General features: G+C 35.2%; 12 protein-coding genes across 12 annotated transcripts; 5 read left to right on the top strand and 7 right to left on the bottom strand. All coding sequences in view use genetic code 12, as the record gives it.

Annotated features, from left to right (window-relative positions):
* Positions 1-14: 14 nt before the first annotated feature.
* J8A68_000652 (leucine-rich repeat domain-containing protein) lies at positions 15-2363 on the bottom strand (the record flags this gene model as incomplete). The annotated part of the gene is made up of 1 exon (XM_049410351.1): positions 15-2363. The coding sequence occupies one exon, from the start codon at positions 2361-2363 to the stop codon at positions 15-17; it is 2349 nt and encodes a 782-aa protein (XP_049266059.1).
* Positions 2364-3033: 670 nt separating this feature from the next.
* J8A68_000651 (uncharacterized protein) lies at positions 3034-7052 on the bottom strand (the record flags this gene model as incomplete). Its single annotated transcript, XM_049410350.1, has 2 exons — positions 3034-5384; positions 6248-7052. The coding sequence occupies 2 exons, from the start codon at positions 7050-7052 to the stop codon at positions 3034-3036; spliced, it is 3156 nt and encodes a 1051-aa protein (XP_049266058.1).
* A 1537-nt stretch (positions 7053-8589) lies between these two features.
* Positions 8590-9192, top strand: J8A68_000650 (uncharacterized protein; the record flags this gene model as incomplete). Its single annotated transcript, XM_049410349.1, has 1 exon — positions 8590-9192. The coding sequence occupies one exon, from the start codon at positions 8590-8592 to the stop codon at positions 9190-9192; it is 603 nt and encodes a 200-aa protein (XP_049266057.1).
* Positions 9193-9745: 553 nt separating this feature from the next.
* Positions 9746-11434, bottom strand: J8A68_000649 (uncharacterized protein; the record flags this gene model as incomplete). Its single annotated transcript, XM_049410348.1, has 1 exon — positions 9746-11434. The coding sequence occupies one exon, from the start codon at positions 11432-11434 to the stop codon at positions 9746-9748; it is 1689 nt and encodes a 562-aa protein (XP_049266056.1).
* A 796-nt stretch (positions 11435-12230) lies between these two features.
* PDX3 (pyridoxamine-phosphate oxidase) lies at positions 12231-12950 on the top strand (the record flags this gene model as incomplete). Its single annotated transcript, XM_049410347.1, has 1 exon — positions 12231-12950. One exon carries the CDS (start codon positions 12231-12233, stop codon positions 12948-12950), a length of 720 nt encoding a protein of 239 aa, XP_049266055.1.
* A 175-nt stretch (positions 12951-13125) lies between these two features.
* J8A68_000647 (mitochondrial 54S ribosomal protein bL32m) lies at positions 13126-13722 on the bottom strand (the record flags this gene model as incomplete). Its single annotated transcript, XM_049410346.1, has 1 exon — positions 13126-13722. The coding sequence occupies one exon, from the start codon at positions 13720-13722 to the stop codon at positions 13126-13128; it is 597 nt and encodes a 198-aa protein (XP_049266054.1).
* Positions 13723-14430: 708 nt separating this feature from the next.
* Positions 14431-15486, top strand: CDC10 (septin; the record flags this gene model as incomplete). The annotated part of the gene is made up of 1 exon (XM_049410344.1): positions 14431-15486. One exon carries the CDS (start codon positions 14431-14433, stop codon positions 15484-15486), a length of 1056 nt encoding a protein of 351 aa, XP_049266053.1.
* Positions 15487-15829: 343 nt separating this feature from the next.
* J8A68_000645 (multifunctional nuclease) lies at positions 15830-16960 on the top strand (the record flags this gene model as incomplete). The annotated part of the gene is made up of 1 exon (XM_049410343.1): positions 15830-16960. The coding sequence occupies one exon, from the start codon at positions 15830-15832 to the stop codon at positions 16958-16960; it is 1131 nt and encodes a 376-aa protein (XP_049266052.1).
* Positions 16961-17014: 54 nt separating this feature from the next.
* PRE6 (proteasome core particle subunit alpha 4) lies at positions 17015-17941 on the bottom strand (the record flags this gene model as incomplete). Its single annotated transcript, XM_049410342.1, has 3 exons — positions 17015-17712; positions 17776-17795; positions 17907-17941. 3 exons carry the CDS (start codon positions 17939-17941, stop codon positions 17015-17017), a joined length of 753 nt encoding a protein of 250 aa, XP_049266051.1.
* Positions 17942-18144: 203 nt separating this feature from the next.
* RPR2 (ribonuclease P protein subunit) lies at positions 18145-18567 on the top strand (the record flags this gene model as incomplete). The annotated part of the gene is made up of 1 exon (XM_049410341.1): positions 18145-18567. One exon carries the CDS (start codon positions 18145-18147, stop codon positions 18565-18567), a length of 423 nt encoding a protein of 140 aa, XP_049266050.1.
* Positions 18568-18615: 48 nt separating this feature from the next.
* Positions 18616-20013, bottom strand: FUM11 (fumarase; the record flags this gene model as incomplete). The annotated part of the gene is made up of 1 exon (XM_049410340.1): positions 18616-20013. One exon carries the CDS (start codon positions 20011-20013, stop codon positions 18616-18618), a length of 1398 nt encoding a protein of 465 aa, XP_049266049.1.
* Positions 20014-20569: 556 nt separating this feature from the next.
* Positions 20570-21139, bottom strand: MIM1 (Mim1p; the record flags this gene model as incomplete). Its single annotated transcript, XM_049410339.1, has 1 exon — positions 20570-21139. The coding sequence occupies one exon, from the start codon at positions 21137-21139 to the stop codon at positions 20570-20572; it is 570 nt and encodes a 189-aa protein (XP_049266048.1).
* Positions 21140-21162: the final 23 nt, after the last annotated feature.

Below are 21162 nucleotides of genomic sequence, written 5' to 3'. Positions count from 1 at the left end.
CCTAAATACTAAACCTATATAAAATTATTCGAAGGAACATAATCATCGTATACCAATGACCCCAACTCTCGGAAATTGTCAAGCGTACTGTTTTGCAGAAAGGACAGAAGTCCTCCCAAATGAATGCGAATTAGAGGATTGTTCTCAAACAATTCTAGCATACACTCCGTAAATTTATCAAGTGAACACTCACATAGGTCGAGAAAGCGCAAGTTTTTGCATCTTCTAAAATCAATCCTCAGAGAAATATCGCCATCCATCACTCTAATGTACTTAACTGATTCTGGAAGAAGCATCTCTTTTGCCACTGGAAGCCGCTTCTCAATTTTACACCTCCGCGGAGTCAACAAAACCATCTCTAAATTAACCAAGTGGGCTAACGATCCAGTCCAATTATGTGCCATTAAGCTAATATTCTTCAAGCTTGCTGGGAGGAAGTCTAATGAAATCACTGAGTCGTTCATTTCCAATTCTTCCAAGCATGGAAGGTCATTTAGTGGCAACATCGGAGGAGCATTTGTTAAACGTAACTGGCGTAAACTTTTTGGGAAATTCCAGTTGGGCAGGGTCTCGGTAGGCTGTTCATGAAATCCTAAAACAAGATAAAGCAAGCCTTCCGGAAGTTTGGCGAAAAAGTTATCATTGCTTATTGACTTTAAATTATTCTTGTCAAGGGATAATTCTTTCAAATTCTTTGGAAAGAGGAATGATTCCCCGAATTCTTTGATCAGCGTAGAGTCCAAATTCAATATTTCACAGCAGTCTGACACCTTGAGATTCTGGTGGTCAGTTATCATACGAAACGGATTGTGTGATAGATTAAGAGATATTAATGATAAATAAGAGCCCTGAAACTTAGTGATCCTGTTATGCAGCAAGTCAAGCTCTTTCAAACTCGAAGGAAGGGCTTCCATAAGAGCGTCTATGCTACTTAACTCGTTGTCGGATAATTCCAATCTCCGTAATTTTGTTAGATAGGCTATATTATGGTTCTGGAATTTCAGAATATGACATGAATTAACGTTCAACACATTCAAAGTTTCTGGAAATATCCAACAAGTAATCAGTGACAAAGGTGTGGCAGAGAGATCCAAAATTTTCAAATTAGAATAACCAGCAATGTATAAAGACCGCCAATTCTGAAGTTCGGTGCTGTCATATTCACAGCTGATCTGAAGTTTGTTAATTCGTTCTTTTGAAAAGCGAGTCAAACCAAGAGCCCCCGCCACGTAATATTGGTCACACAAGAAAGTTCGATCCTCCCACAAATCAAGCAGTTCCTTTTCTCGCGATCGAATACTCAAGGGTAAATTAATAAATATGTCGAAATCTGATTGAAAATATATGCTATGTAAATTCGTATATCTTTCAATGCCTTCCAAGTTTTCCAAGTGGGGTGCCCCTAGTTTTAAGATCTCAATTGAATTTGGTAGTTCTAAATCCGAAATGGCCCTGATTTGCAACGGAGAAATTTGGAGATAACGAAGCTTAGTCAAAGCCAGTAGATCAATGTGTTTGCAGGTAGAGCCTCTAAAGCCACTGACAATTAACTGAATCAAAAGAGGAGGGAACCTTATGACCAATGTATCCTTTATCAGACTCAATAATCCGCTCAATGTTAAATATTTTACGTTTCTAGGGAGAAATGATAAATCATCAACTCTTATTTCCATCTCAAGTATAAGATGTGTAATGGAAAGTCCTTCAAATGCAGTTTCAAAATTCCGTATTCGACATCCCCCAAGTCGAACATAGTACATAGAGTTTGGAAACAACACACCTAATGGATGAACTTCTCTTAAGATATAACTGTACTCTAAATTGGGAATTGCTTCTGCTACGACGTTGTCACAGTCTGTGAATTCTTTGACATATTTTGCCCCGTCTCTAGCATCCAATTCTGTATATAAATGGATCCTTCGTACTTTGGAAAGTATGTGAGAACCAATTAAACGAAACCTTAGCAAATCTCTAGGTCTATTAAATACAAGTGTTGATGGATAAAAGGCTGTATTTGCCCCACTGAACTCAATAAACTCTTCCAAATCTAAAAAATACACCGCTGGGGCTCTCCAGTCTCTACGGGAATGTGCTGGAAATCCAGGAGCTTCTAATTTGCCATAGATTTTCTTGTAACAATATGTTCTTGCAAACACATCTGTCTCACCAAGTAGAGCCTTAGGCTCCTGTATGGAACTGTCATATTCACTTGCGTAATCACCAATCACGATACTGGCGTAGAATGAATTGAATGCATACTTGTCAATTTGATCTATGTGGATATATTCATGTAGATACAAGAGAGGTATAGCATCAAATATAATCTGAACGACTTCAGGTGGGAAATTTAGAATCCAAAGCATAGAGGTTGCAGTTTGTTCTTATTGTGCAATATTTTGTGATGGGCACAATCGAGAAAAATATGAGATATCTTTCTTGTGTGATATGGTAGCGGTCTCGGGGAGTTCAAAAGAATATTCCCTTAGCATTTCGCGTCGCATTAAGAGCAAACGGAGGCAAATAAACTGGTTTACATTCAGCACCATATTAACCTCAATGTAATTGATCCGTTTGTGGAGCACCCAAAGCTAAGGGGTCGAGTGCTCTCTGAGGAAATTCCCAGAATAGGTATTTGTTGAAAAGAATTCTTCATTCCCGCAGCTTCGTGGTGGGCTTGCAAGAGTAGATCGATAGAAGACTATTTCTTACAATCTACGGAGTTATATTAAACATTGAAAGAATACAAGTCTAATTCAAATTATTTTAGGGCAGGGTCAACATTGTATATGTTTGCAGCGCTTCCTTCAAATTAATATCTATAGCAGTTTTTCGCTCCAATTTTAGATACTAACATCCGCTTGATTCTAAATTGTAAATGACAGCTAATAATAATTACGCTGGCGGTATTATTTTATGCTGGCCCGTATTCCAAATTTATGGAGCACGTGCATGCCTCTCAATTGAAGATCATGGATAGTAGCTGTCTGTAATTAGAATAATAGTGTTCGATCGTAATATATCCTATTCATTAAATCACGACGCAGCTAAATCATCGTATACCAATCCCCCCAGCTCTCGCAAATTTTCAAGTGTGCTGTTTTCTAAAAATGACATCAGTGCCCCCAAATGAACTCGAATTCGAGGATTGCTCTCAAGCAATTCTAGCATGCACTCTGTAAATTTATCAAGGGAGCACTCTCGTAACTCGATATAATGTAATTGTTTGCATCTTCTAAAATCAACTACCAGAGAAGCATCAGGATCATAAACTGTGATATATTTAACTGATTCTGGAACAAGTATATTTTTAGTCACTGAATCGAGGTCGTTTTTATCATATTCCCATCCTGACAACAGAACCACCTCTAAATTAACCAAGCGGGCTAACGATCCTGTCCAATCCTCCAATTCCATCTTCTTTAAACTTGGCGGGAGCAGATCTAACATGGTCACTGAATCCGTTACCACCAATTCTTCCAAGTATGGAAGGTCATTGAGTGCCAACATTGGAGAAGCATTTTTTAAGCATAATTGGCGTAAACTTTTTGGGAAATTCCAATTGGCCAGGGTCTCGGTAGGCTGTTCATGAAATCCTAAAAGAAGATAACGTAAGCCCTGTGGAAGTTTATTGAAAAAGTTTTCATTGTTTATTGAGGTTAAATTGCTTTCGTTGATAGATAATTCTTTCAAATTCTTTGGAAAGTGGAATGATTTCTCAAATTCTGAAATCCAATTATTATCCAAACACAATCTTTCACAACAATCTGGCACGCTGAGATTCTCATGGGTAGGTATAGGTAAATCATTGAGTGATAAATTAAGGGATATTAATGATAAATAAGAGCCCTGAAACTTAGAAATCATGTTAACCAGCAAGTCAAGCTCTTTCAAACTCGAAGAAAGGGTTTCTAGAAGATCTTCTACAGTGATTAATCCATTATCATGCAAGCTCAATCTTCGTATGTTTTTTAAATTGGCCACATTATGATTCTGGAATTTAAGAATACCGCATGAAGAAAGGCTCAACACCATCAAGGTCTCTGGGAATATCCACGAAGTAATCAGTGACAACGACGTGTTAGATAGATCCAAAACTGTCAAATTAGGATAACTATCAATATGTAAACACAGCCAGGTCCGAAGCTCCGGACTTCCGTAATTACCACTGATCTGAAGTTTGTTAATTCGTGCTTTTGGAAAGCGAGTTAAGCCAAAAGCTCCTGCCCAGTAATGTTGTGCACAAAATAAAGTTTTATCCTCCCACAAGTCAACCCAACCATCTTCTTCGGAAATATACCATTGCGTATTAAAATATGGATCGATATATGGCTGAAAATACATGCTATGTAGATTCTTATACTCTTCTATTCCATCTAAGCTTTCCAACCTAGAAGCCCCTAATTTTAACATCTCAATGGATTTTGGTAATTTTAAATCCGAAAATGCTGTGATCTGTAATGGAGAAATTTTAAGATAGCGAAGCTTATTTAAAGCCAGTAGATCAACCACCCTAGTACAACTATCCCCAAACTGATTGATGTCTAATTCAATCAAATGAGGAGGGAACTTTATGTCCAACACATTCGAGTTCAGCCACAACGATCGCTTCAATGATAAATATTTTACAGTACTAGGAAGGAACTCCAAATCATCAGCATTTATTTCAACCAAATCAAGTACAAGGTGTGTAATGGAAAGTCCTTTAAATGTAGTTTCAAAATTCCCTATTGGACATTCAATTAGCAGAACATAGTACATGAGGTGTGGAAGCCGCACATCTAAAGGATCAATGTCTCTTAATATGTAACTGTATCTTACATTGGGAATTGCACTGCACATCACTTTCTCGCAGTCTCCAAACTCGTTGTCGAAGTAAGCCTCCCTTTTGATGTCCAATTTAGTATACAAATGGATCCTTCGTACTTTGGAACTCATGTCAGAGCAAACTGATTGGAACCTTAGCAAATCCCTGGGCCTAACAAATGTTATCTTTGACGGAGAAAACTTTGGATTTACCTGAATAAACTCAATAAACTCTTCCAAATCTAAAAAATATTCTGCGGGGGCTTTCCAATCTCTGACTCTATTATTAAAGGGTAAATTCCCCGGATATTTTAAACTACCATGGATTTTCTTGCAATTGAAAGGTCTTGAAAATACATCTGTCTCGCCAGGTAGAGCCTTGGGCATCTTTATGGAACTGCGATATTCACTTGCGCAATCAACGATCACGATATTGGAGTATAATGAATTGAATGCATACACGCCAATTTGATCTATGTCGATATACTCCCGCAGGTACGGGAGAGGTATATCATCAAATATAATCTGAACAACTTCAGGCGGGAAAAGTAGGATCCAAAGCATGGATCTTCCAGTTTCGTCTAATTTAAAAATCTGTGATCCAGGGAGAAGTTAAATAGGCTTTCCCCAACGGAGTGGTAGCATCTCCGACTGAAAAATCACTAAGGAGCTTTGTGTGTAAAACTTAGATAATTTAACTATAAAGTGCAATCAACACTAAGTATTCAGTTGAAGTCCGATATAACTATAAGTGGTCCAATAAATCGATTTGAAAGCTCCATGTTACTCAGTAGGGTATTCCCCAGCCATGTCAGAGTCACTCTAAGCCGGGTAAGCACTAAATCTGAATAATGACGAACGTGATTTCCGCGTGCAATTCACGTGTTGATGACTGGTAGCGCTATTAATCTATGATTGGATATTTCTTACAATTCCAACACTTCAAGTTGCAATTCAATTAGAAATGACATGTCTATATAATTAATTAGCTTTTGAATAACTAAACATAACAAAGATCTTCCTAGATTTAGTCAAATTTTCTTTCTGGTATTATTTCTTCATTTTGTCATTATTTTGGCAAAAAGTGATCATCTGAAGAAGAAATGAAGCAACTCTTAGGGTCTAGGAATTTATAGTATTACTGGTCCAACTCACAGCGCATCTAATCGTTTGAAAGAAAGGAAAGGTAAATCGAGATGGATTTCAATGAATGCTTCCTTGCCAGAGTTCATAAAGGCTAGGCACTGCGAGAATAAGACCAGAACAATTAACACGGTAGCGCACATAATTTTTGGTTGGAAAGTAGATTTGCAGCTAACTTGGAAGTATTATATACACTATTATACAAGTAGTCAAAATATAAACCCCAACCGAATCAAATAATTAATATTGTATATTAAGGTAGTGAAGCATCGCAGTTGAATAAAAAATCACATAACTATACATTTAGAACAGAATCCCTTCTCTTCAGTTTCAGGAGTTTGAGAAGTTTGCTGGGCTCTAGCGCCAGCGGTAGTTGGAGCAGCAGTGGTAGCTGCAACGGTCTCTCCAGTTCCTGTAATTGTCTTCTTCCCATCTTTAGTCTTTTCAGTTGCACCCTCTTTAGCCTTCTCAACAGGAGCCTTTCCAGCAAGAGGATCAACGTCTTCTTCTTCTTCAAGTGGGATAGATTTTGAATTTGGAGGAAGGGTTGCTACAAATTTAATGGCAGTCTTGACGAAATCTTTACCTTGTTGAGCAGCCATGCTCTTTTCCAATTCAGTTGGAGATCTACTCCCATCAGCCCCAGCATAAGTACCTGCACCATATGGACTTCCACCTCTAACCTCATTTCTATTGAATTCATCAAAAAGTGTAGAATAACCTAACGGAACATATGGCATACCATGATGAACAAAATATTCTATAAAGTTACGGGCAGTGGCTTCTTGACCTCCATTTGTAGTTCCAGTTGATACGAATATACCAGCAGGTTTCCCGTGTAATTGTCCTTGAGCCCAAAGACCACCAGTTGCATCCCAATAGGCATGCAATTGAGCAGCTGCGTGTCCGAATCTAGTAGGAACCCCAAATATGTATGCATCATATTCTAATAATTTCTTCGTGGTTGCAATTGGGATATCATCAGCTTTTGGAGGTGCGTGCATTTTATCTAAGATTTCTTGAGATAAAGTTTCTGGGACTTGAAGAATATCGACATTTGTAGCAATACCTGCACGTTCTGCCCCTTCTTTCACGGAACGGGCCATAGTTACTATATGGCCATATGTGGAGTATACAATAATAGCAACCTTCATCTTGATAATTTTTGCAATCGATAGGGAGGGTAACAAAGGGAACACAACAAGAAAGAAGAGAGATGAATGAAAAAATTCAATTGGAATTGAAGGGGTTTTTGTAACAATTTATTTGAACATTGAAAATATTGGCTATGAGAGAGAAATAGTCAAGGAATTGAAAAATTAAAATATGGAAAATAAAAAATAATTTAAAGCTTTCTTTTTTTGCCATGAATTAAAATTAACAAATCTCTTACTAAAATTAACTAATGACACAAAACCATAAAAAAAATAACCTTCTAATTTTTACTAAAGTCAATTAGTGAAAGTCAAATCTTTCAAATATGCCACCACCACATTATTAATCCAAGATATACAGACCAATTGATAGGATTTAAATCATCATTAACACCGAAGCGACTTCTTGGCTTATCGCAAAAAAGTGTTTCCTTCAGGGCAAATGCTGATACCGGAAGATGGATCCTTAAATGGTACCTGGACGCGATTGATTCGGTTTTCAATTGGGGGGATGAAAAATTAAATGACGGATCTCAAGTTAGTTTTTGATGATTATCTTCTTGATATAACGAGTGATCGTACAGTTTAGGAGACAGAATCGATAAGAAAAGTCTATGGAATATTATTTTTAATTGTCCCTTATTGTCATTGGTTTAACGACTAACGAATATTATGAGCGAATTGTGTAGCCGTTCGAAATGTCTCGGGCTTTACCCAATTTGGAACTGGATCCTTTGTGGTTTCGTAAAATTGACCCTTTGGGACTCAATTGACATCAATTGACGATGTGACAGAAAATCTAATGCTTCTCTGGGCTGTTGAAGGGTCGTTTTGTAGCCATAAACGGAACACGTTGAACACCACCTTCAATACCTTTTTGGTCTTTGTACATGAGGAATTTATTTTTTTGGTTCTTTCTGGAATTTGTTTTTGTGATTTTGCGCCCTTATTCTTTATTTTACTAAAAAATTATTAATAAATGTATAAAAATTCATTTAGAGTTGTGGAAAGTTGCATTTATGAAGTATTACTAAAGTATGACAGGTAATTTATTCATAACGCCACAAAAGCTTTCAATCTCTAATACACTGACGCGTGCACAATTGCAATGATTTTGAAAAGCGATCGGATTTGGAATTCTTTTCTTGTCTTTGTTGATTTATAATTATTGTATTAGCTCTTGGTACGTGGAACAATCTGGAATGAATTACTAAACCGAAGCTTATTTTTCTATTTGTATTTTTATTTTTTATTTTGTTTTTTAGTAATTCTTGAATAATTTTTCACTTTTTACTTTTCAGGTTAATTCCGGACTAATAAATGGAGAAGGAGGCAGGGGAGAAGGGGGGAGCCACACTAAATGCAATTTCCAAATAATATAAATAAATTATCAAATCATCTCTTTTTTTTAAGATTGAATATTTTACCTTTCTTTATCTGATCAATTCAGTAATCTTCCATCACAACTCAATTACATACATCAAACACAATGGCTCCAAAAGTTGCAATTATTATCTATTCCATGTACCACCACATTGCCCAAATGGCAGAAGAAGAAAGGAAGGGGGTTGAACAAGCAGGTGGTCAAGCTGATATCTTTCAAGTTCCAGAAACCTTATCTGATGACGTTTTGAAATTATTACATGCCCCAGAAAAGCCAGAATATCCAATTGCCACTAATGAAACCTTGGAACAATACGATGCTTTCTTACTCGGTGTTCCAACCAGATATGGTAACTACCCAGCTCAATTCAAGGCTTTCTGGGATGCTACTGGTGGTTTATGGGTTAAGGGTGCTCTTGCTGGTAAGGTTGCTGGTATTTTCGTTTCTACTGGTACCCCAGGTGGTGGTCAAGAAACCACTGTCTTAAACTCTTTATCTGTTTTGATTCATCATGGTATTACCTTTGTTCCATTGGGTTATGCTAATGCTTTCCCATTATTGACCAATTTGGATGAAGTTCATGGTGGTTCTCCATACGGTGCTGGTACTTTTGCTGGTGGTGATGGTTCTAGACAACCTTCTGAATTGGAAAAGGAAATTGCCAGAATTCAAGGTAAGACTTTCTATGAAACTATCCAAAAATTTTAATTGGCTAATTAATCATATAGTTTAAGTTTATATTTTAATAACGTATTAGATAAAGATTGATTTTTTTGTTCATTATGACGCCTTCAATGTAGATTTGTAAATGTAGATGGAATATGACCGGAGTGACCTATGACCAGGGCGACCTATGTCCAGAGTGACTTGGTATTGTGTTTGTATGGGGTACCTTGCTAGGAAGTGTTGCCAATGATTTACCACCTGAGATTTCCTGAGCCATTTCACAAATTTCTTGTTAAGGAAGTAACGTGACATTAAGCTTGTTACTACTCACTCCTGTGACAGTATCAATAACGTATCATCTATTATCAATTGCATTAAAAGTAATACGAACTAAAAGCTTGTTATGGAAATTGAATTTTTTTTTTTGCAACCAATTTTATTTGAGGATTTTTTTTTACAACCATTTTGTGCTGCCAAGATAGAGGATCACTTTCAATTCGTGGCATATATCTTCATAGTTACTGATAGCTAAATATATACAGTCTAAGAGAATAAATACATAAACACGATTGGCAAGATCCAAGAGGTGGTCTGCCTACTCATCATCACTTTCTTCAAAATTAAACGAGAATGCTCCTCCAGTGGTAGGCTGTTCAGTTAACTTCTCCCAAGTCTTACTCTTCCCAGTTTCCTTTTCATAATTCTTCAATTCAATCCTTTCCAATTTCTTCAATCCATCTTCCAATTCTGCTTGCTTATCATTCAATATCAATAACAGCTTAAACATTTCAAAGATTGGCATTGGTGGTAATCCTTCAATCTCACCACAATCTTCATTCAAATCCACACCATTACTCAAATTACCAAACTTCTCACAATAATCCTTCATATCATCATTATCAATTTCCCTATCCTTAATCAAATAATCCAAAGTTGATTTAACTTCCCTTGGTCTAAATCCACTAATTTGTCCAGGTTTATTTTTCAAAAAATCCAATACATCCCCTAATTTAGATTCAGGTATAAAATTTTGAGTAATTGCAATTGAATCATCAATATTTATAACCAGATGCCACCAGCCAGCAGGTACATACATACATTCCCCAGGACAAGTTATACCCACCAAACAACCATCATCTTCTAACTTTAATGAATCATTAAAGAATCCGGATAGACACCATTCCGCAATTCCCACGGGGGAAGTGACTTCACTTTCATCTTCTGAAGCAGCTACTCCCGGTGGAGAAATATGTGGAGGAAGCATGACCCATAATTTATGACCTTGGATAGCAACATTGAATGCAGAAGTATGATTTGGGTCTTTATGAAAAGTAGATCCCAGTCTTGCTGAACCCATTATTAACCAGGCATGGTCAGGACGACAATGGCCCTCAAATACTGAAAATAGATCGGATTGGAAGATTTGGGGGACTTTATATTCTTGACGTATGGTTTGCATTGCCGGACTATTACAATCGAATAAATAAAGGGGGTTTTCATCTCGGTTATGGTCAAGATATTGGGAATATTTGGATAAGTTCCATTCGACTGCTTCTTGACGGAATTTCACATCGGGGAATCGTTGTAATAAGCTTTCAAATGTCCATTTTGGCCATCGCGTACTATCTGGATTTGTAAGGATGAATGGGATATTGTTGTATTGGGTATTGAATTCTTCAAGGGTAAGGTTACTTTCATTGATACGTTGAATACGGCCCGGTGGGAGTTTGCCCAATTGACCTAAGATACTATCTTGGTGATATCTTTCTTCTTCAGTCAATATCTTTGCAAATAATTTACGATAGTTGATCTGAGAACATTGAAAAGGACGATATATTAAATCAGAACATAATAAATTATCCATCAATTGCAAATTAGCCGATTGATCAGCCGGTATTCCTAGAACTGTATTTCTCCAAGATCCTAACCATGGTTTATCATGATATAATTGAATATTTTTGATATATAATTTTTTCCATACTTCTTCATCATATAAAAACGCATAAAAAATTCGTGATACATGAGATAAATTCTTGAGACTGTTGACATCGGTTACATATCCTATTATTTCCATTATTAATTCATCGGGAAGGCAAGCAAATGAACCGAGAAGGTCATTTCGTTTGGTTCTTAGTATTGGATCAGTGGCTAAAAATGAATTCCCACTAGGTTTTATATTTAGGGGATGACGTGGGGATATACTATGGGTAGAAATGGCACGGGAAGCATTTGGATATATGTACTCCTGTTTCTGTTTCTTGAGGGGTGGTTCACAGACGGTCATGAAGGTGTTTTTAGGGGTTGGAGTTTCAAATTTTTGTTAAATTAATGATGATTTGAAATTTTTCACCATATTGGAATTTTTTTTTTTTCAAACTCGCATGATTTTTATTTTTTCCAGTGCATGAGATGGACATGAGATTATAATAATGCTGTACATAATAAATGTCAATTGAATCATAAAAGAAACTTTCGATGTCAGGTTCTGTTATTTCGCTTATCGAGGCTTAGTTTACGAATGTCATCTTTATCCAGTTTCAAAATTGACTCTGATTCCGCTAAGACATTTACAAGAACAGGTGAATTCTTGAAGCAAGATTAAGCTTTGAAAATATTCCAGTTGCAACCACGCCCCATCCCGTACTGTTCAGTATTGAAATTTTGGATCTAACGGGTTGAAGATCCCGTCGCCATGGTAGCAACATCTACGAAATGTTAGTTTGACTTCGTTCATAAAACGAAAAGGAAGTTTAAAAATATCAAAGAAATACATGACTTGAACAGGATAAGAGTTCATTAAAATGGTGGAGAGTAACCGAGAAAGATACACAAAACTGATCGAAGTACTGAATAAATAACATATGAAGTGACTTAAATTATTATTTTTTGGTTGGTTAGGATTCTGAATTTTTTCGGGTTCGGTTTTGTGATTCTTTTCAAAGAAAAAGTTTACTCATTTTAATTCTCTTTCATTTAAAAACCACCTGATTGACTTCAAATAATTTACTTGTTGTTTTTAAATGTTTAAGCAGATTATTACCAAACAAAAATACGCAACCACCAATACAATTAAGAGAGCCATGTCAAACAAAAGACCAGTAGATCCTGAGACCACTACTCAACAACCTATCTTGTTTGCTCCTGAAACTTATCAATATACCAAGGGTCATTTAAATGAAACTGAGGTACAACCGGATCCATTCTTACAATTCAACAAATGGTTTCAAGAAGCTAAGAATGAATTACCTGAAAATTCCGATATAATTGTTGAATCTACGAATTTTTCAACTGCAAGATTACCAAGTGGTAGAGTATCTTCTAGAATTGTTTTATTAAAAGAATTAGATCAATTTGGATTTATAATTTATTCAAATTGGCATACTTCAAAAAAGGCTGCTGATTTTGAAAGTAATAAATATGCTTCATTAACATTTTTTTGGCCTCATATTCAAAGACAAGTTAGAGTTGAAGGGATTATGGAACATGTTACTCGAGAAACTAGTGAAAGATATTTCCATACTCGTCCAAGAGGTTCTAAGATTGGTGCATGGTCAAGTCCACAAAGTTCGGTAATTCAATCTAGAGATGATTTAGATCAAATTAATGCTAAATATCAAGATGAATTTAAAGAATTACCTGATGAAAAAATCCCTTGTCCTGAACATTGGGGAGGTGTTAGAATTGAACCTTTAGAAGTTGAATTTTGGCAAGGTGGTATGAGTAGATTACATGATCGTATAACTTACAGAAGAGAGAAGATAGAAGACCCAGAATGGCAAATATTTAGACTTGCACCTTAGAATAACCGGAACTTTTTCGATGTCCTTTGTTTTTAGTTTATTTAATAGCTTCAGTTCTTGGTATTATCGAGCTTTATTACTTGCGTCTTTCTTGATTAGTTTTATTTAAATAGTGATTAATTATAAGTTTAATATATTTATATATACATGCTTTTATAAGTAATTTTTCAATTACTTACTTCTTTTTATGAACAAGAAATGCTTTATCATACATTGGAGCTTCTTCTCTTCTAGGAATCCAATCCTTTTCTTTCAAACGTAATTGATATTGAGTTTCACGTTTACCAGGATATAAAATTCTTTCATCAATAGGGTCTAAATCAGTTTGTACCTTTGGTTCTTCCTTCAATAATCCAGCATCTCTCTTCTTACCCTTTAAGAATTGTCTAATTTCAGCAAAACAATACATACACATAAAATGCGATCTTTTAACTCTACCACAAGCAGAACATCTAACTATATTTTGTAATGGTTGAATTTGTTTCCTTCCTGCAGCATATAACTTCGTTCTTTTTCTAGTATAAGACACTTTCTTCTTTGGAACAGCTCTAAGAATAGTACCATTATCTATCATGAATGGCTCTTCTCCGTTTTCGAGTTGTTCTTGTAATTCACGTAATCTTTCATCACATTGGACATGATCATGAGAATGTTCATGATGACCAATGGAAGATGGGTTGTTATTGATACGGATGGCGATCCTTGGGAGACGTGGAATAAGTCCCCATAGGGATTCGTTTATGCTGGCCCCAAACCTTAAAGTTAATGACATTTGGGTCTGTTGATACTGGACTTAGCTATGGTTTCAATGTATAACCCTTTTAAGTTGATTGAAAGAAAAATTTTCAATGTATGGGATAGTCGTGTATATTTGCACAAATAATGTTGGGTGGAATCAAGGTCGTGTACAAATGGTCAAATATTTTGCAGCCTTTCTTGAGTATCATCATTGTAAACAACAACCAGATATAAATGAATGATTGAGACTATAGATTGTCAAGCAAAGCAATTATTGTTATGTGTCTTACAAAAAGTATAGATCTCTTCATCCTAAGATGACTCTAGACACTGTGTCGCATACCTTCTATTCCCTTCAAACTAACACATTGAAGATAGAATAACGACATAATTTACTTCATTCTTGAGACTTCTTGACCTTTAAATATACTTGTATTCTGTTTCAAATCTGGTTACGCTATCATCTGTTCCAATCGCTTGGTGCTATTGATGTTTCAATAGAGTAATTGTAGTACATAATAAGTCGTGTACTTAACAATCCCTATTGTATTTTTTCCTTAAGCGTGTTTTATTTTTTTTGTATTTAAAGGTTTGAATTTTTTTTTTCTCATTAATTACACGACAATCAATCAAACAACAGAATCAACAAAAATATCAATCGATTTTATTACTCCTTAGACCACACACTCAGAATAAGGGTAATACATATATATAAACATACAAACAAATAGAAGAGCAAGTCATGTCATTAGAGCAAGGAATTGGGCAACCACTGAAATATGTTGGTTTTGATACAATCACTACACAAATTGAATCAAGATTATTAAAAAGAGGTTTTCAATTTAATATTATGGTTGTTGGTAGATCAGGATTAGGTAAATCAACATTAATTAATACATTATTTTCATCTAAATTAACCGAATCAAGTGGTAGAAAATCACCAACTGAACCAATTGAAAAAACTACTGAAATTAAGGTTTCATCACATTCTTTAGTTGAAAATAATGTTAGATTAAATATTAATGTAATTGATACTCCAGGATTTGGTGATCAAATAAATAATGAAAGATGTTGGGAACCTTTAGTTAAATATGTTAAAGAACAACATTCTCAATATTTAAGAAAAGAATTAACTGCTCAAAGAGAGAAATTTTTACCTGATACAAGAGTTCATTGTATTTTATATTTCTTATCACCAAATGGTCAAAAATTAAAACAATTAGATATACAAGCTTTAAAGAAATTAAGTGAAATTGCTAATGTTGTACCAATTATTGCAAAATCTGATTCTTTAACTTTAGAAGAAAGAAGTGAATATAAAAAAATTTTACAAAGAGAATTTATTAAATATAATTTTAATATTTATCCTTATGATTCTGAAGATTTATATGAAGATGAAAGACAATTAAATGAAGATATTAAATCATTAATTCCATTTGCAATTTCTGGTTCTGAACAAGAAATTCAAATAAATGGTGAATTAGTTAGAGGTAGAAAGACTAAATGGGGTTCAATGAATATTGAAGATGTAAGTCAATGTGAATTTGTGTTTTTAAGAGATTTCTTAACCAGAACTCATTTACAAGATTTAATTGAAACTACTGCTTTAATTCATTATGAAACTTTTAGATCTAAACAATTGATTGCTTTGAAAGAGAATAATACTAATAGACAATCTGCTGGTCAAGCTGTTGCTACTGCAGCAGCAGCAGGTGCTACTTCTACTAATCCTAACGGTACTACTCAAAATATGCAAGGTATTCCTGCTGCTAATTCAACCACTGCTGTTCGTATGTAAAAGTTTTTTGGTTGATTTTGCTACTGTTTTCTTGCTATAGAGCATAAAGCAAATTCATTTCATCGGTTATCTTCTTACAGATATATATATACTATAGTTTTCTTTGTTTAGTTTAAAAGATATATTTAGATTTTTGCCATTTTTCTCTAAAGTATCAAGTTCCCTACAGATTTCCTTACTCTATAGGATTTCCTTACTATTAATTTATGTCAATGATTTCGCGTTTTCTTATTTTTCATACGCGTTTTGATTTATAAAATATTTTTTTCAACAGAGTCATCATCAATTACAATTGCTTTTCCCTTTTCCTTAGTAAAGTGATAGTATTTATAGAACATACAAAATGGGTGTTAAAGGACTTAATCAACTAATCAAAGAACATTCCCCCAATTCAATCAAAGAATTCCAACTCAAAAACCTCTTCGGTCGAAAAGTAGCAATCGATGCCTCCATGTGTCTCTATCAATTCTTAATTGCCGTCAGACAATCAGATGGACAACAATTAACCAATCTGGAAGGAGAAACCACCTCGCATTTATCTGGTTTATTCTATAGAACTATCCGGATGGTTGAAAACAACATTAAACCAGTCTATGTCTTTGATGGAAAACCACCCGTATTAAAGGGGGGAGAATTAGAAAAAAGAATGTTAAGAAGAGAAGAAGCCCAGAAACAAATGAATTCAATTAAGGATGAAGGTACAGTTGCCGAAGTGATGAAATTCGAGAAACGATTAGTTCGTGTCTCAAGAGAACAAAATGATGAAGCGAAGAAATTGTTGGAATTAATGGGGATTCCATATGTGAATGCTCCCTGTGAGGCAGAAGCTCAATGTGCGGAATTAGCCAGGGGTGGGAAGGTATTTGCGGCAGCTTCTGAGGATATGGATACGCTATGTTATGAACCTCCTTATTTATTAAGACATTTAACGTTTGCTGAGGCGAGAAAGATGCCAATTGATCAGATCACATATAAGGAGGCTATTGAAGGGTTGGATATGACAAAGGAACAATTTATTGATATGTGTATTTTATTGGGTTGTGATTATTGTGAAACTATTAGAGGAGTGGGACCGGTTACGGCTTATAAATTAATTAAAGAACATGGATCATTAGAGAAGATTGTGGAATATATTGAAAACAATCCAGGAAAGACGAAATTCAAAGTGCCTGAAAATTGGCCATATAAAGAAGCTAGACAATTATTTTTAAAGCCGGAAGTTGTGAATGCAAGTGAGGTGACTTTGAAATGGAAGGAACCGGATGTAGATGCTTTGGTGGATTATATGGTTAAACAAAAAGGGTTCAGTGAAGATAGAATTAGAAGTGGGGCAGAAAAGTTAAAGAAAGGATTAAAAACTGGAGTTCAAGGTAGATTAGATGGTTTCTTCCAGGTTGTTTCAAAGACACCGGCTAATGATAAGAAGAGAAAAGCCGATGATAAGAAGGGATCTAAGAACAAAAAGAGAAGGTAGAAGGTTACGATGTAAATATATATTAATAAAACAACAGATTCTATAAAAAGACTACTAATCTCTTGATTTTGGTTTCTTCTTTTCAGCTTCAGCAGCTTTTTCAGCTTCAATTTCATCAACATATTTCTTAATTTCATCAAAATCTAAATTCTTAATTGCATTTCCTGGTTTTAACACGGAAACTTCAATATTTTTAGCTCCGGTTTGAACAACTTCTAATAATGATTTAATTGTTAATTTTATAGTTGCTTCTTCACTTAAATCTTCTTCATAATGTTTCTCCAAGAATTCTTTAACTGTTTTAGAGGATCTTCCAATTGCATGAGCTTTCCACGCATTATATACCCCAGAAGGTTCAGTTTGATATAATTTTGGAATTGTATCATTCGTATCAAATCCAGCAATCAAAGTAGCAATTCCAAACGGTCTAACCCCTCCAGATTGAGTATATTTCTGTTGGACCCCAGCAACATATTTCGTCAAATAATCTACCGAAACTGCATCTTCTAAAGTTAATCTATGAGATTGAGCTTCTACTCTTGCCTTATCAACCAATATTCTGGCATCGGCATTCAATCCGGCAAATGCTAATAAGATATGATGATCTACTTTACATATCTTGGATGGAGTAATACGAGGATCTTGTAATTTCAATGTTGTTCTCTTTTCACAACCTAATACTACGGTATCTTTACCTTTAACTCCAACGGCACATGTACCTCTTTTAACTGCTTCTGATGCGTATTCAACCTCTAGAGAAGAATTGTTAGTATGGACTCTTTATATTCAATTGGGGGTTTCATTTTGTTACATACGGAAAACGTGTCCATCTGGTCTATATTTGAAGTGTTAGTAAGGTTTGTTCAATTTCAAGTGGCAATTGACATGGATTGACTCAAAAGTCAATTGATTCCAACTCAATCGTCTCAGCTTAAAAAGTACATACGAGAAAATGGATAATGCACTATCGTAACCACTCATTATTATTTATATATTTCTATTTCGACTTTGTATGTTGTTGTTGATATCTCTACTGGTAAGTTGTTGATTGTGAGTTTTCAATGAAATTCTGAAAATTTAATTTTTTCGTTTTTGCCCTCCAATTTTGTTTTTAATTATGAGGGATAGAATAGTGAGACTATTAGACAGTTGTGATAGAAACACACCAAAGGAGGACAGACCGCATGGCCAAGAAGAAACAGCAACAGCAAAAGGGAAGCAACGCTCCAAAGGGAGTTCCACATCGAGATAATTATGCAAGAGTCTCATATCTCTATCAATTAAGTACACAACTTTCTTTACAACACAATCATCAACCCATCTTGTCTCGAGCGATGACTAGAAATCTTGATTTGGTTGGAAAGAAAGCAGTATTAAAATTAGGACCAAGTCTGAAGAGAAGTATATGTAAGAAATGTAATAGTTTATTAATCCCGGGGTTAACTATGCAAATTAGATTGGAAAACTTGTCTAAGCTGAAATCATCTCATAATGATGTTCTTATTCATAAATGTTTAAATTGTAATGAAGTTAAACGTTTCCCAATTGGTAAAGATAGAGAGTATATAGTGTTTCCTGATAGAGATGGTGTAAGGATAGATAGTTAAGATAAGCATAAATATTTTGTATCGTTATATATATATAAAACAGTTGATTTAGTCCTTTGGACCAATCATGTTTTCTGGTCTAACCCATTCATCAAATTCTTCAGAAGTTAACATCTTCAATTCTAAACAAGATTCTTTAAGGGTAATACCCTTCTTATGAGCATTCTTAGCAACTTTAGAAGCATTATCATAACCAATCTTTGGATTCAAAGCAGTAACCAACATCAAAGATTCATGTAAAATCTTATGAATCTTTTCCTTATTAGCAATGATTCCTTCAACACAATGTAATCTAAATGATCTACATGCATCACCTAATAATCTAATTGAACTTAATAAATTATATGCCATAACTGGTTTAAACACATTCAATTCAAATTGTCCCGAGGCACCTGAGAAAGTAATAGTAGTATGATTACCCATAACTTGGGCACAAACCATAGTCATAGCTTCACATTGAGTTGGATTAACTTTCCCCGGCATAATTGAAGATCCGGGTTCATTTTCAGGTAAAGATAATTCACCATATCCACATCTTGGACCAGAACCTAAATATCTAATATCTTGAGCAATCTTAAATAAAGATACTGCCAATGTGTTTAAAGCACCTGGAGCTTCGACAAATGCATCATGGGCAGCTAAGGCTTCGAATTTATTGGGGGCAGTTTCGAATTGTAATCCGGTGATTTTGGAAACTTCTTCAGCTACTTTGACGTCGAACCCCTTTTTGGTATTTAATCCAGTACCTACAGCAGTACCACCTTGGGCTAAGAGTGATAATCTAGGTAAGGTTTGTTCAATTCTGGCAATACCAAAAGTTAATTGGGTAACATATCCCGAGAATTCTTGTCCTAATGTCAATGGAGTTGCATCTTGTAAATGAGTTCTACCAATTTTAATAATATCTTCAAACTCCTTAGCTTTAGCATCCAAAGCATCTCGTAAATCTTTTAATTTTGGTAATAATTGTTCTTGAATTTCTGTCACAGCGGCAATATGCATCACACTTGGGAATGTATCATTAGATGATTGTGACATATTACAATGGTCATTAGGATGAACAGGTTTCTTAGTCCCCTTAACACCACCCAAGATTTCAATCGCTCTATTTGAAATAACTTCATTTGCATTCATATTAGATTGGGTTCCAGAACCAGTTTGATAAATCACAAGGGGGAAATTATCATTAAATTTCCCATCAATAACTTCCGTGGCTGCAGTTTTAATCGCTTCGGATAATTTTGGATCTAATGTTCCATAAGATTCATTAACAATTGCGGCGGCTTTTTTTAAAACTCCAAATGCTTTTATAATTGGGATTGGCATTTTGATATCACCAATTTCAAAATTCCCTAATGATCTTTGGGTTTGGGCTCCCCAATATTTATTGGATGGAACTGCAATTTCACCGAATGCATCGGATTCAATTCTTTTATCGTCAGACATAGTTACTACTTGGTTATTAATCCTCAATTGATGAAAAAGAAGAAGAAAAATGGGGATTTAGTGAAAAATTTAAACTTTATATTAAGGGGGTTAAGGACCGGGGAAAATTGGAATGAAAAAAACTCCGATGGGCTGAAAAAACCCGGAGGCAGGTCCCGAATTTAAACTGTAAATTGGAAATAATGGATGAGATTGATCCGTGAAATTCAAGCTTTCAGACGAGCGCCTTACAAGATGTGTTTCATAGGGTGAGATCTAGTGGATGTCAAAAGAGATTCGATTTGGTAAACCCCACAAAACAAAAACCACAAGAAATTTTCTATTGGTCAAGTGAATTCGCTTGGCATATGTCACAGTTTAAAATGTAGTCAGCACGGTGACAGTATAGAGTTGAATTATACGAAGCAACAGACTCATATGGAAGCTTTGTTTTATTCTGGTAATTATTATTATACAATTACATCAGGGCCATTAACAACTTTGTTATTCAACTAGCTATTATGCTATACATTACTGATACTTAAAGCAATAACCTCGAAACACCACTCTCTTCTATTTACAAAAACTTAGAAGGTTCTCTTCTTCTTTGTTCTATTCTTCTTGGAGGTTCAACCTTAGCACCTGACCAATTATACTTAAATCCAATTTCATGAGCCAATATCTCACCAAATCCCAACATCATCCCATTAATAAATGGCAACACCAAATTAATAGCCCCCTTCTTTAGTATTTCCCAAACATCAATCGTCATAACAGTAGTCTCATGTACTTCGGATTCATAATCACTATAATCATCCTCATCCTCATCTTGAACAAGACGAGATTCATTTATTAATTTTTCAACATTGAGTATACCTGAACCAGTCACAACTTCATCAGAAGATAATTGTTCACGTAAGACAGTAAGATCATTAATTTCGCTAATTGCATCCACATCGGCTGGGACTTCTCCTTGTTCATTCAGAGGGGTGATTGTGACTGTGCCTCCAAGGAGTTCTATATCTTCTATTGTATGGAAATCGGTGGAGGTGCTGCCTGAAGATGTCGGTACTGTGGTGTCTTCGTTCAATTGTGTTTCTTGTGATGGTTTGATCTTTGATGATGATTCTGCGTATGCTGTAGACATTTTTATTCGTTTGATTGGTTATG

This window comes from Hemisphaericaspora subhashii (assembly GCF_019202705.1).
Source record: "Hemisphaericaspora subhashii strain CBS 10753 chromosome Unknown scaffold6, whole genome shotgun sequence".
NCBI lineage: Eukaryota > Fungi > Ascomycota > Pichiomycetes > Serinales > Debaryomycetaceae > Hemisphaericaspora > Hemisphaericaspora subhashii.
The sequence above is the reverse complement of the archived record's forward strand: the minus strand, read 5'-3'. Positions and strand labels throughout refer to the sequence as shown.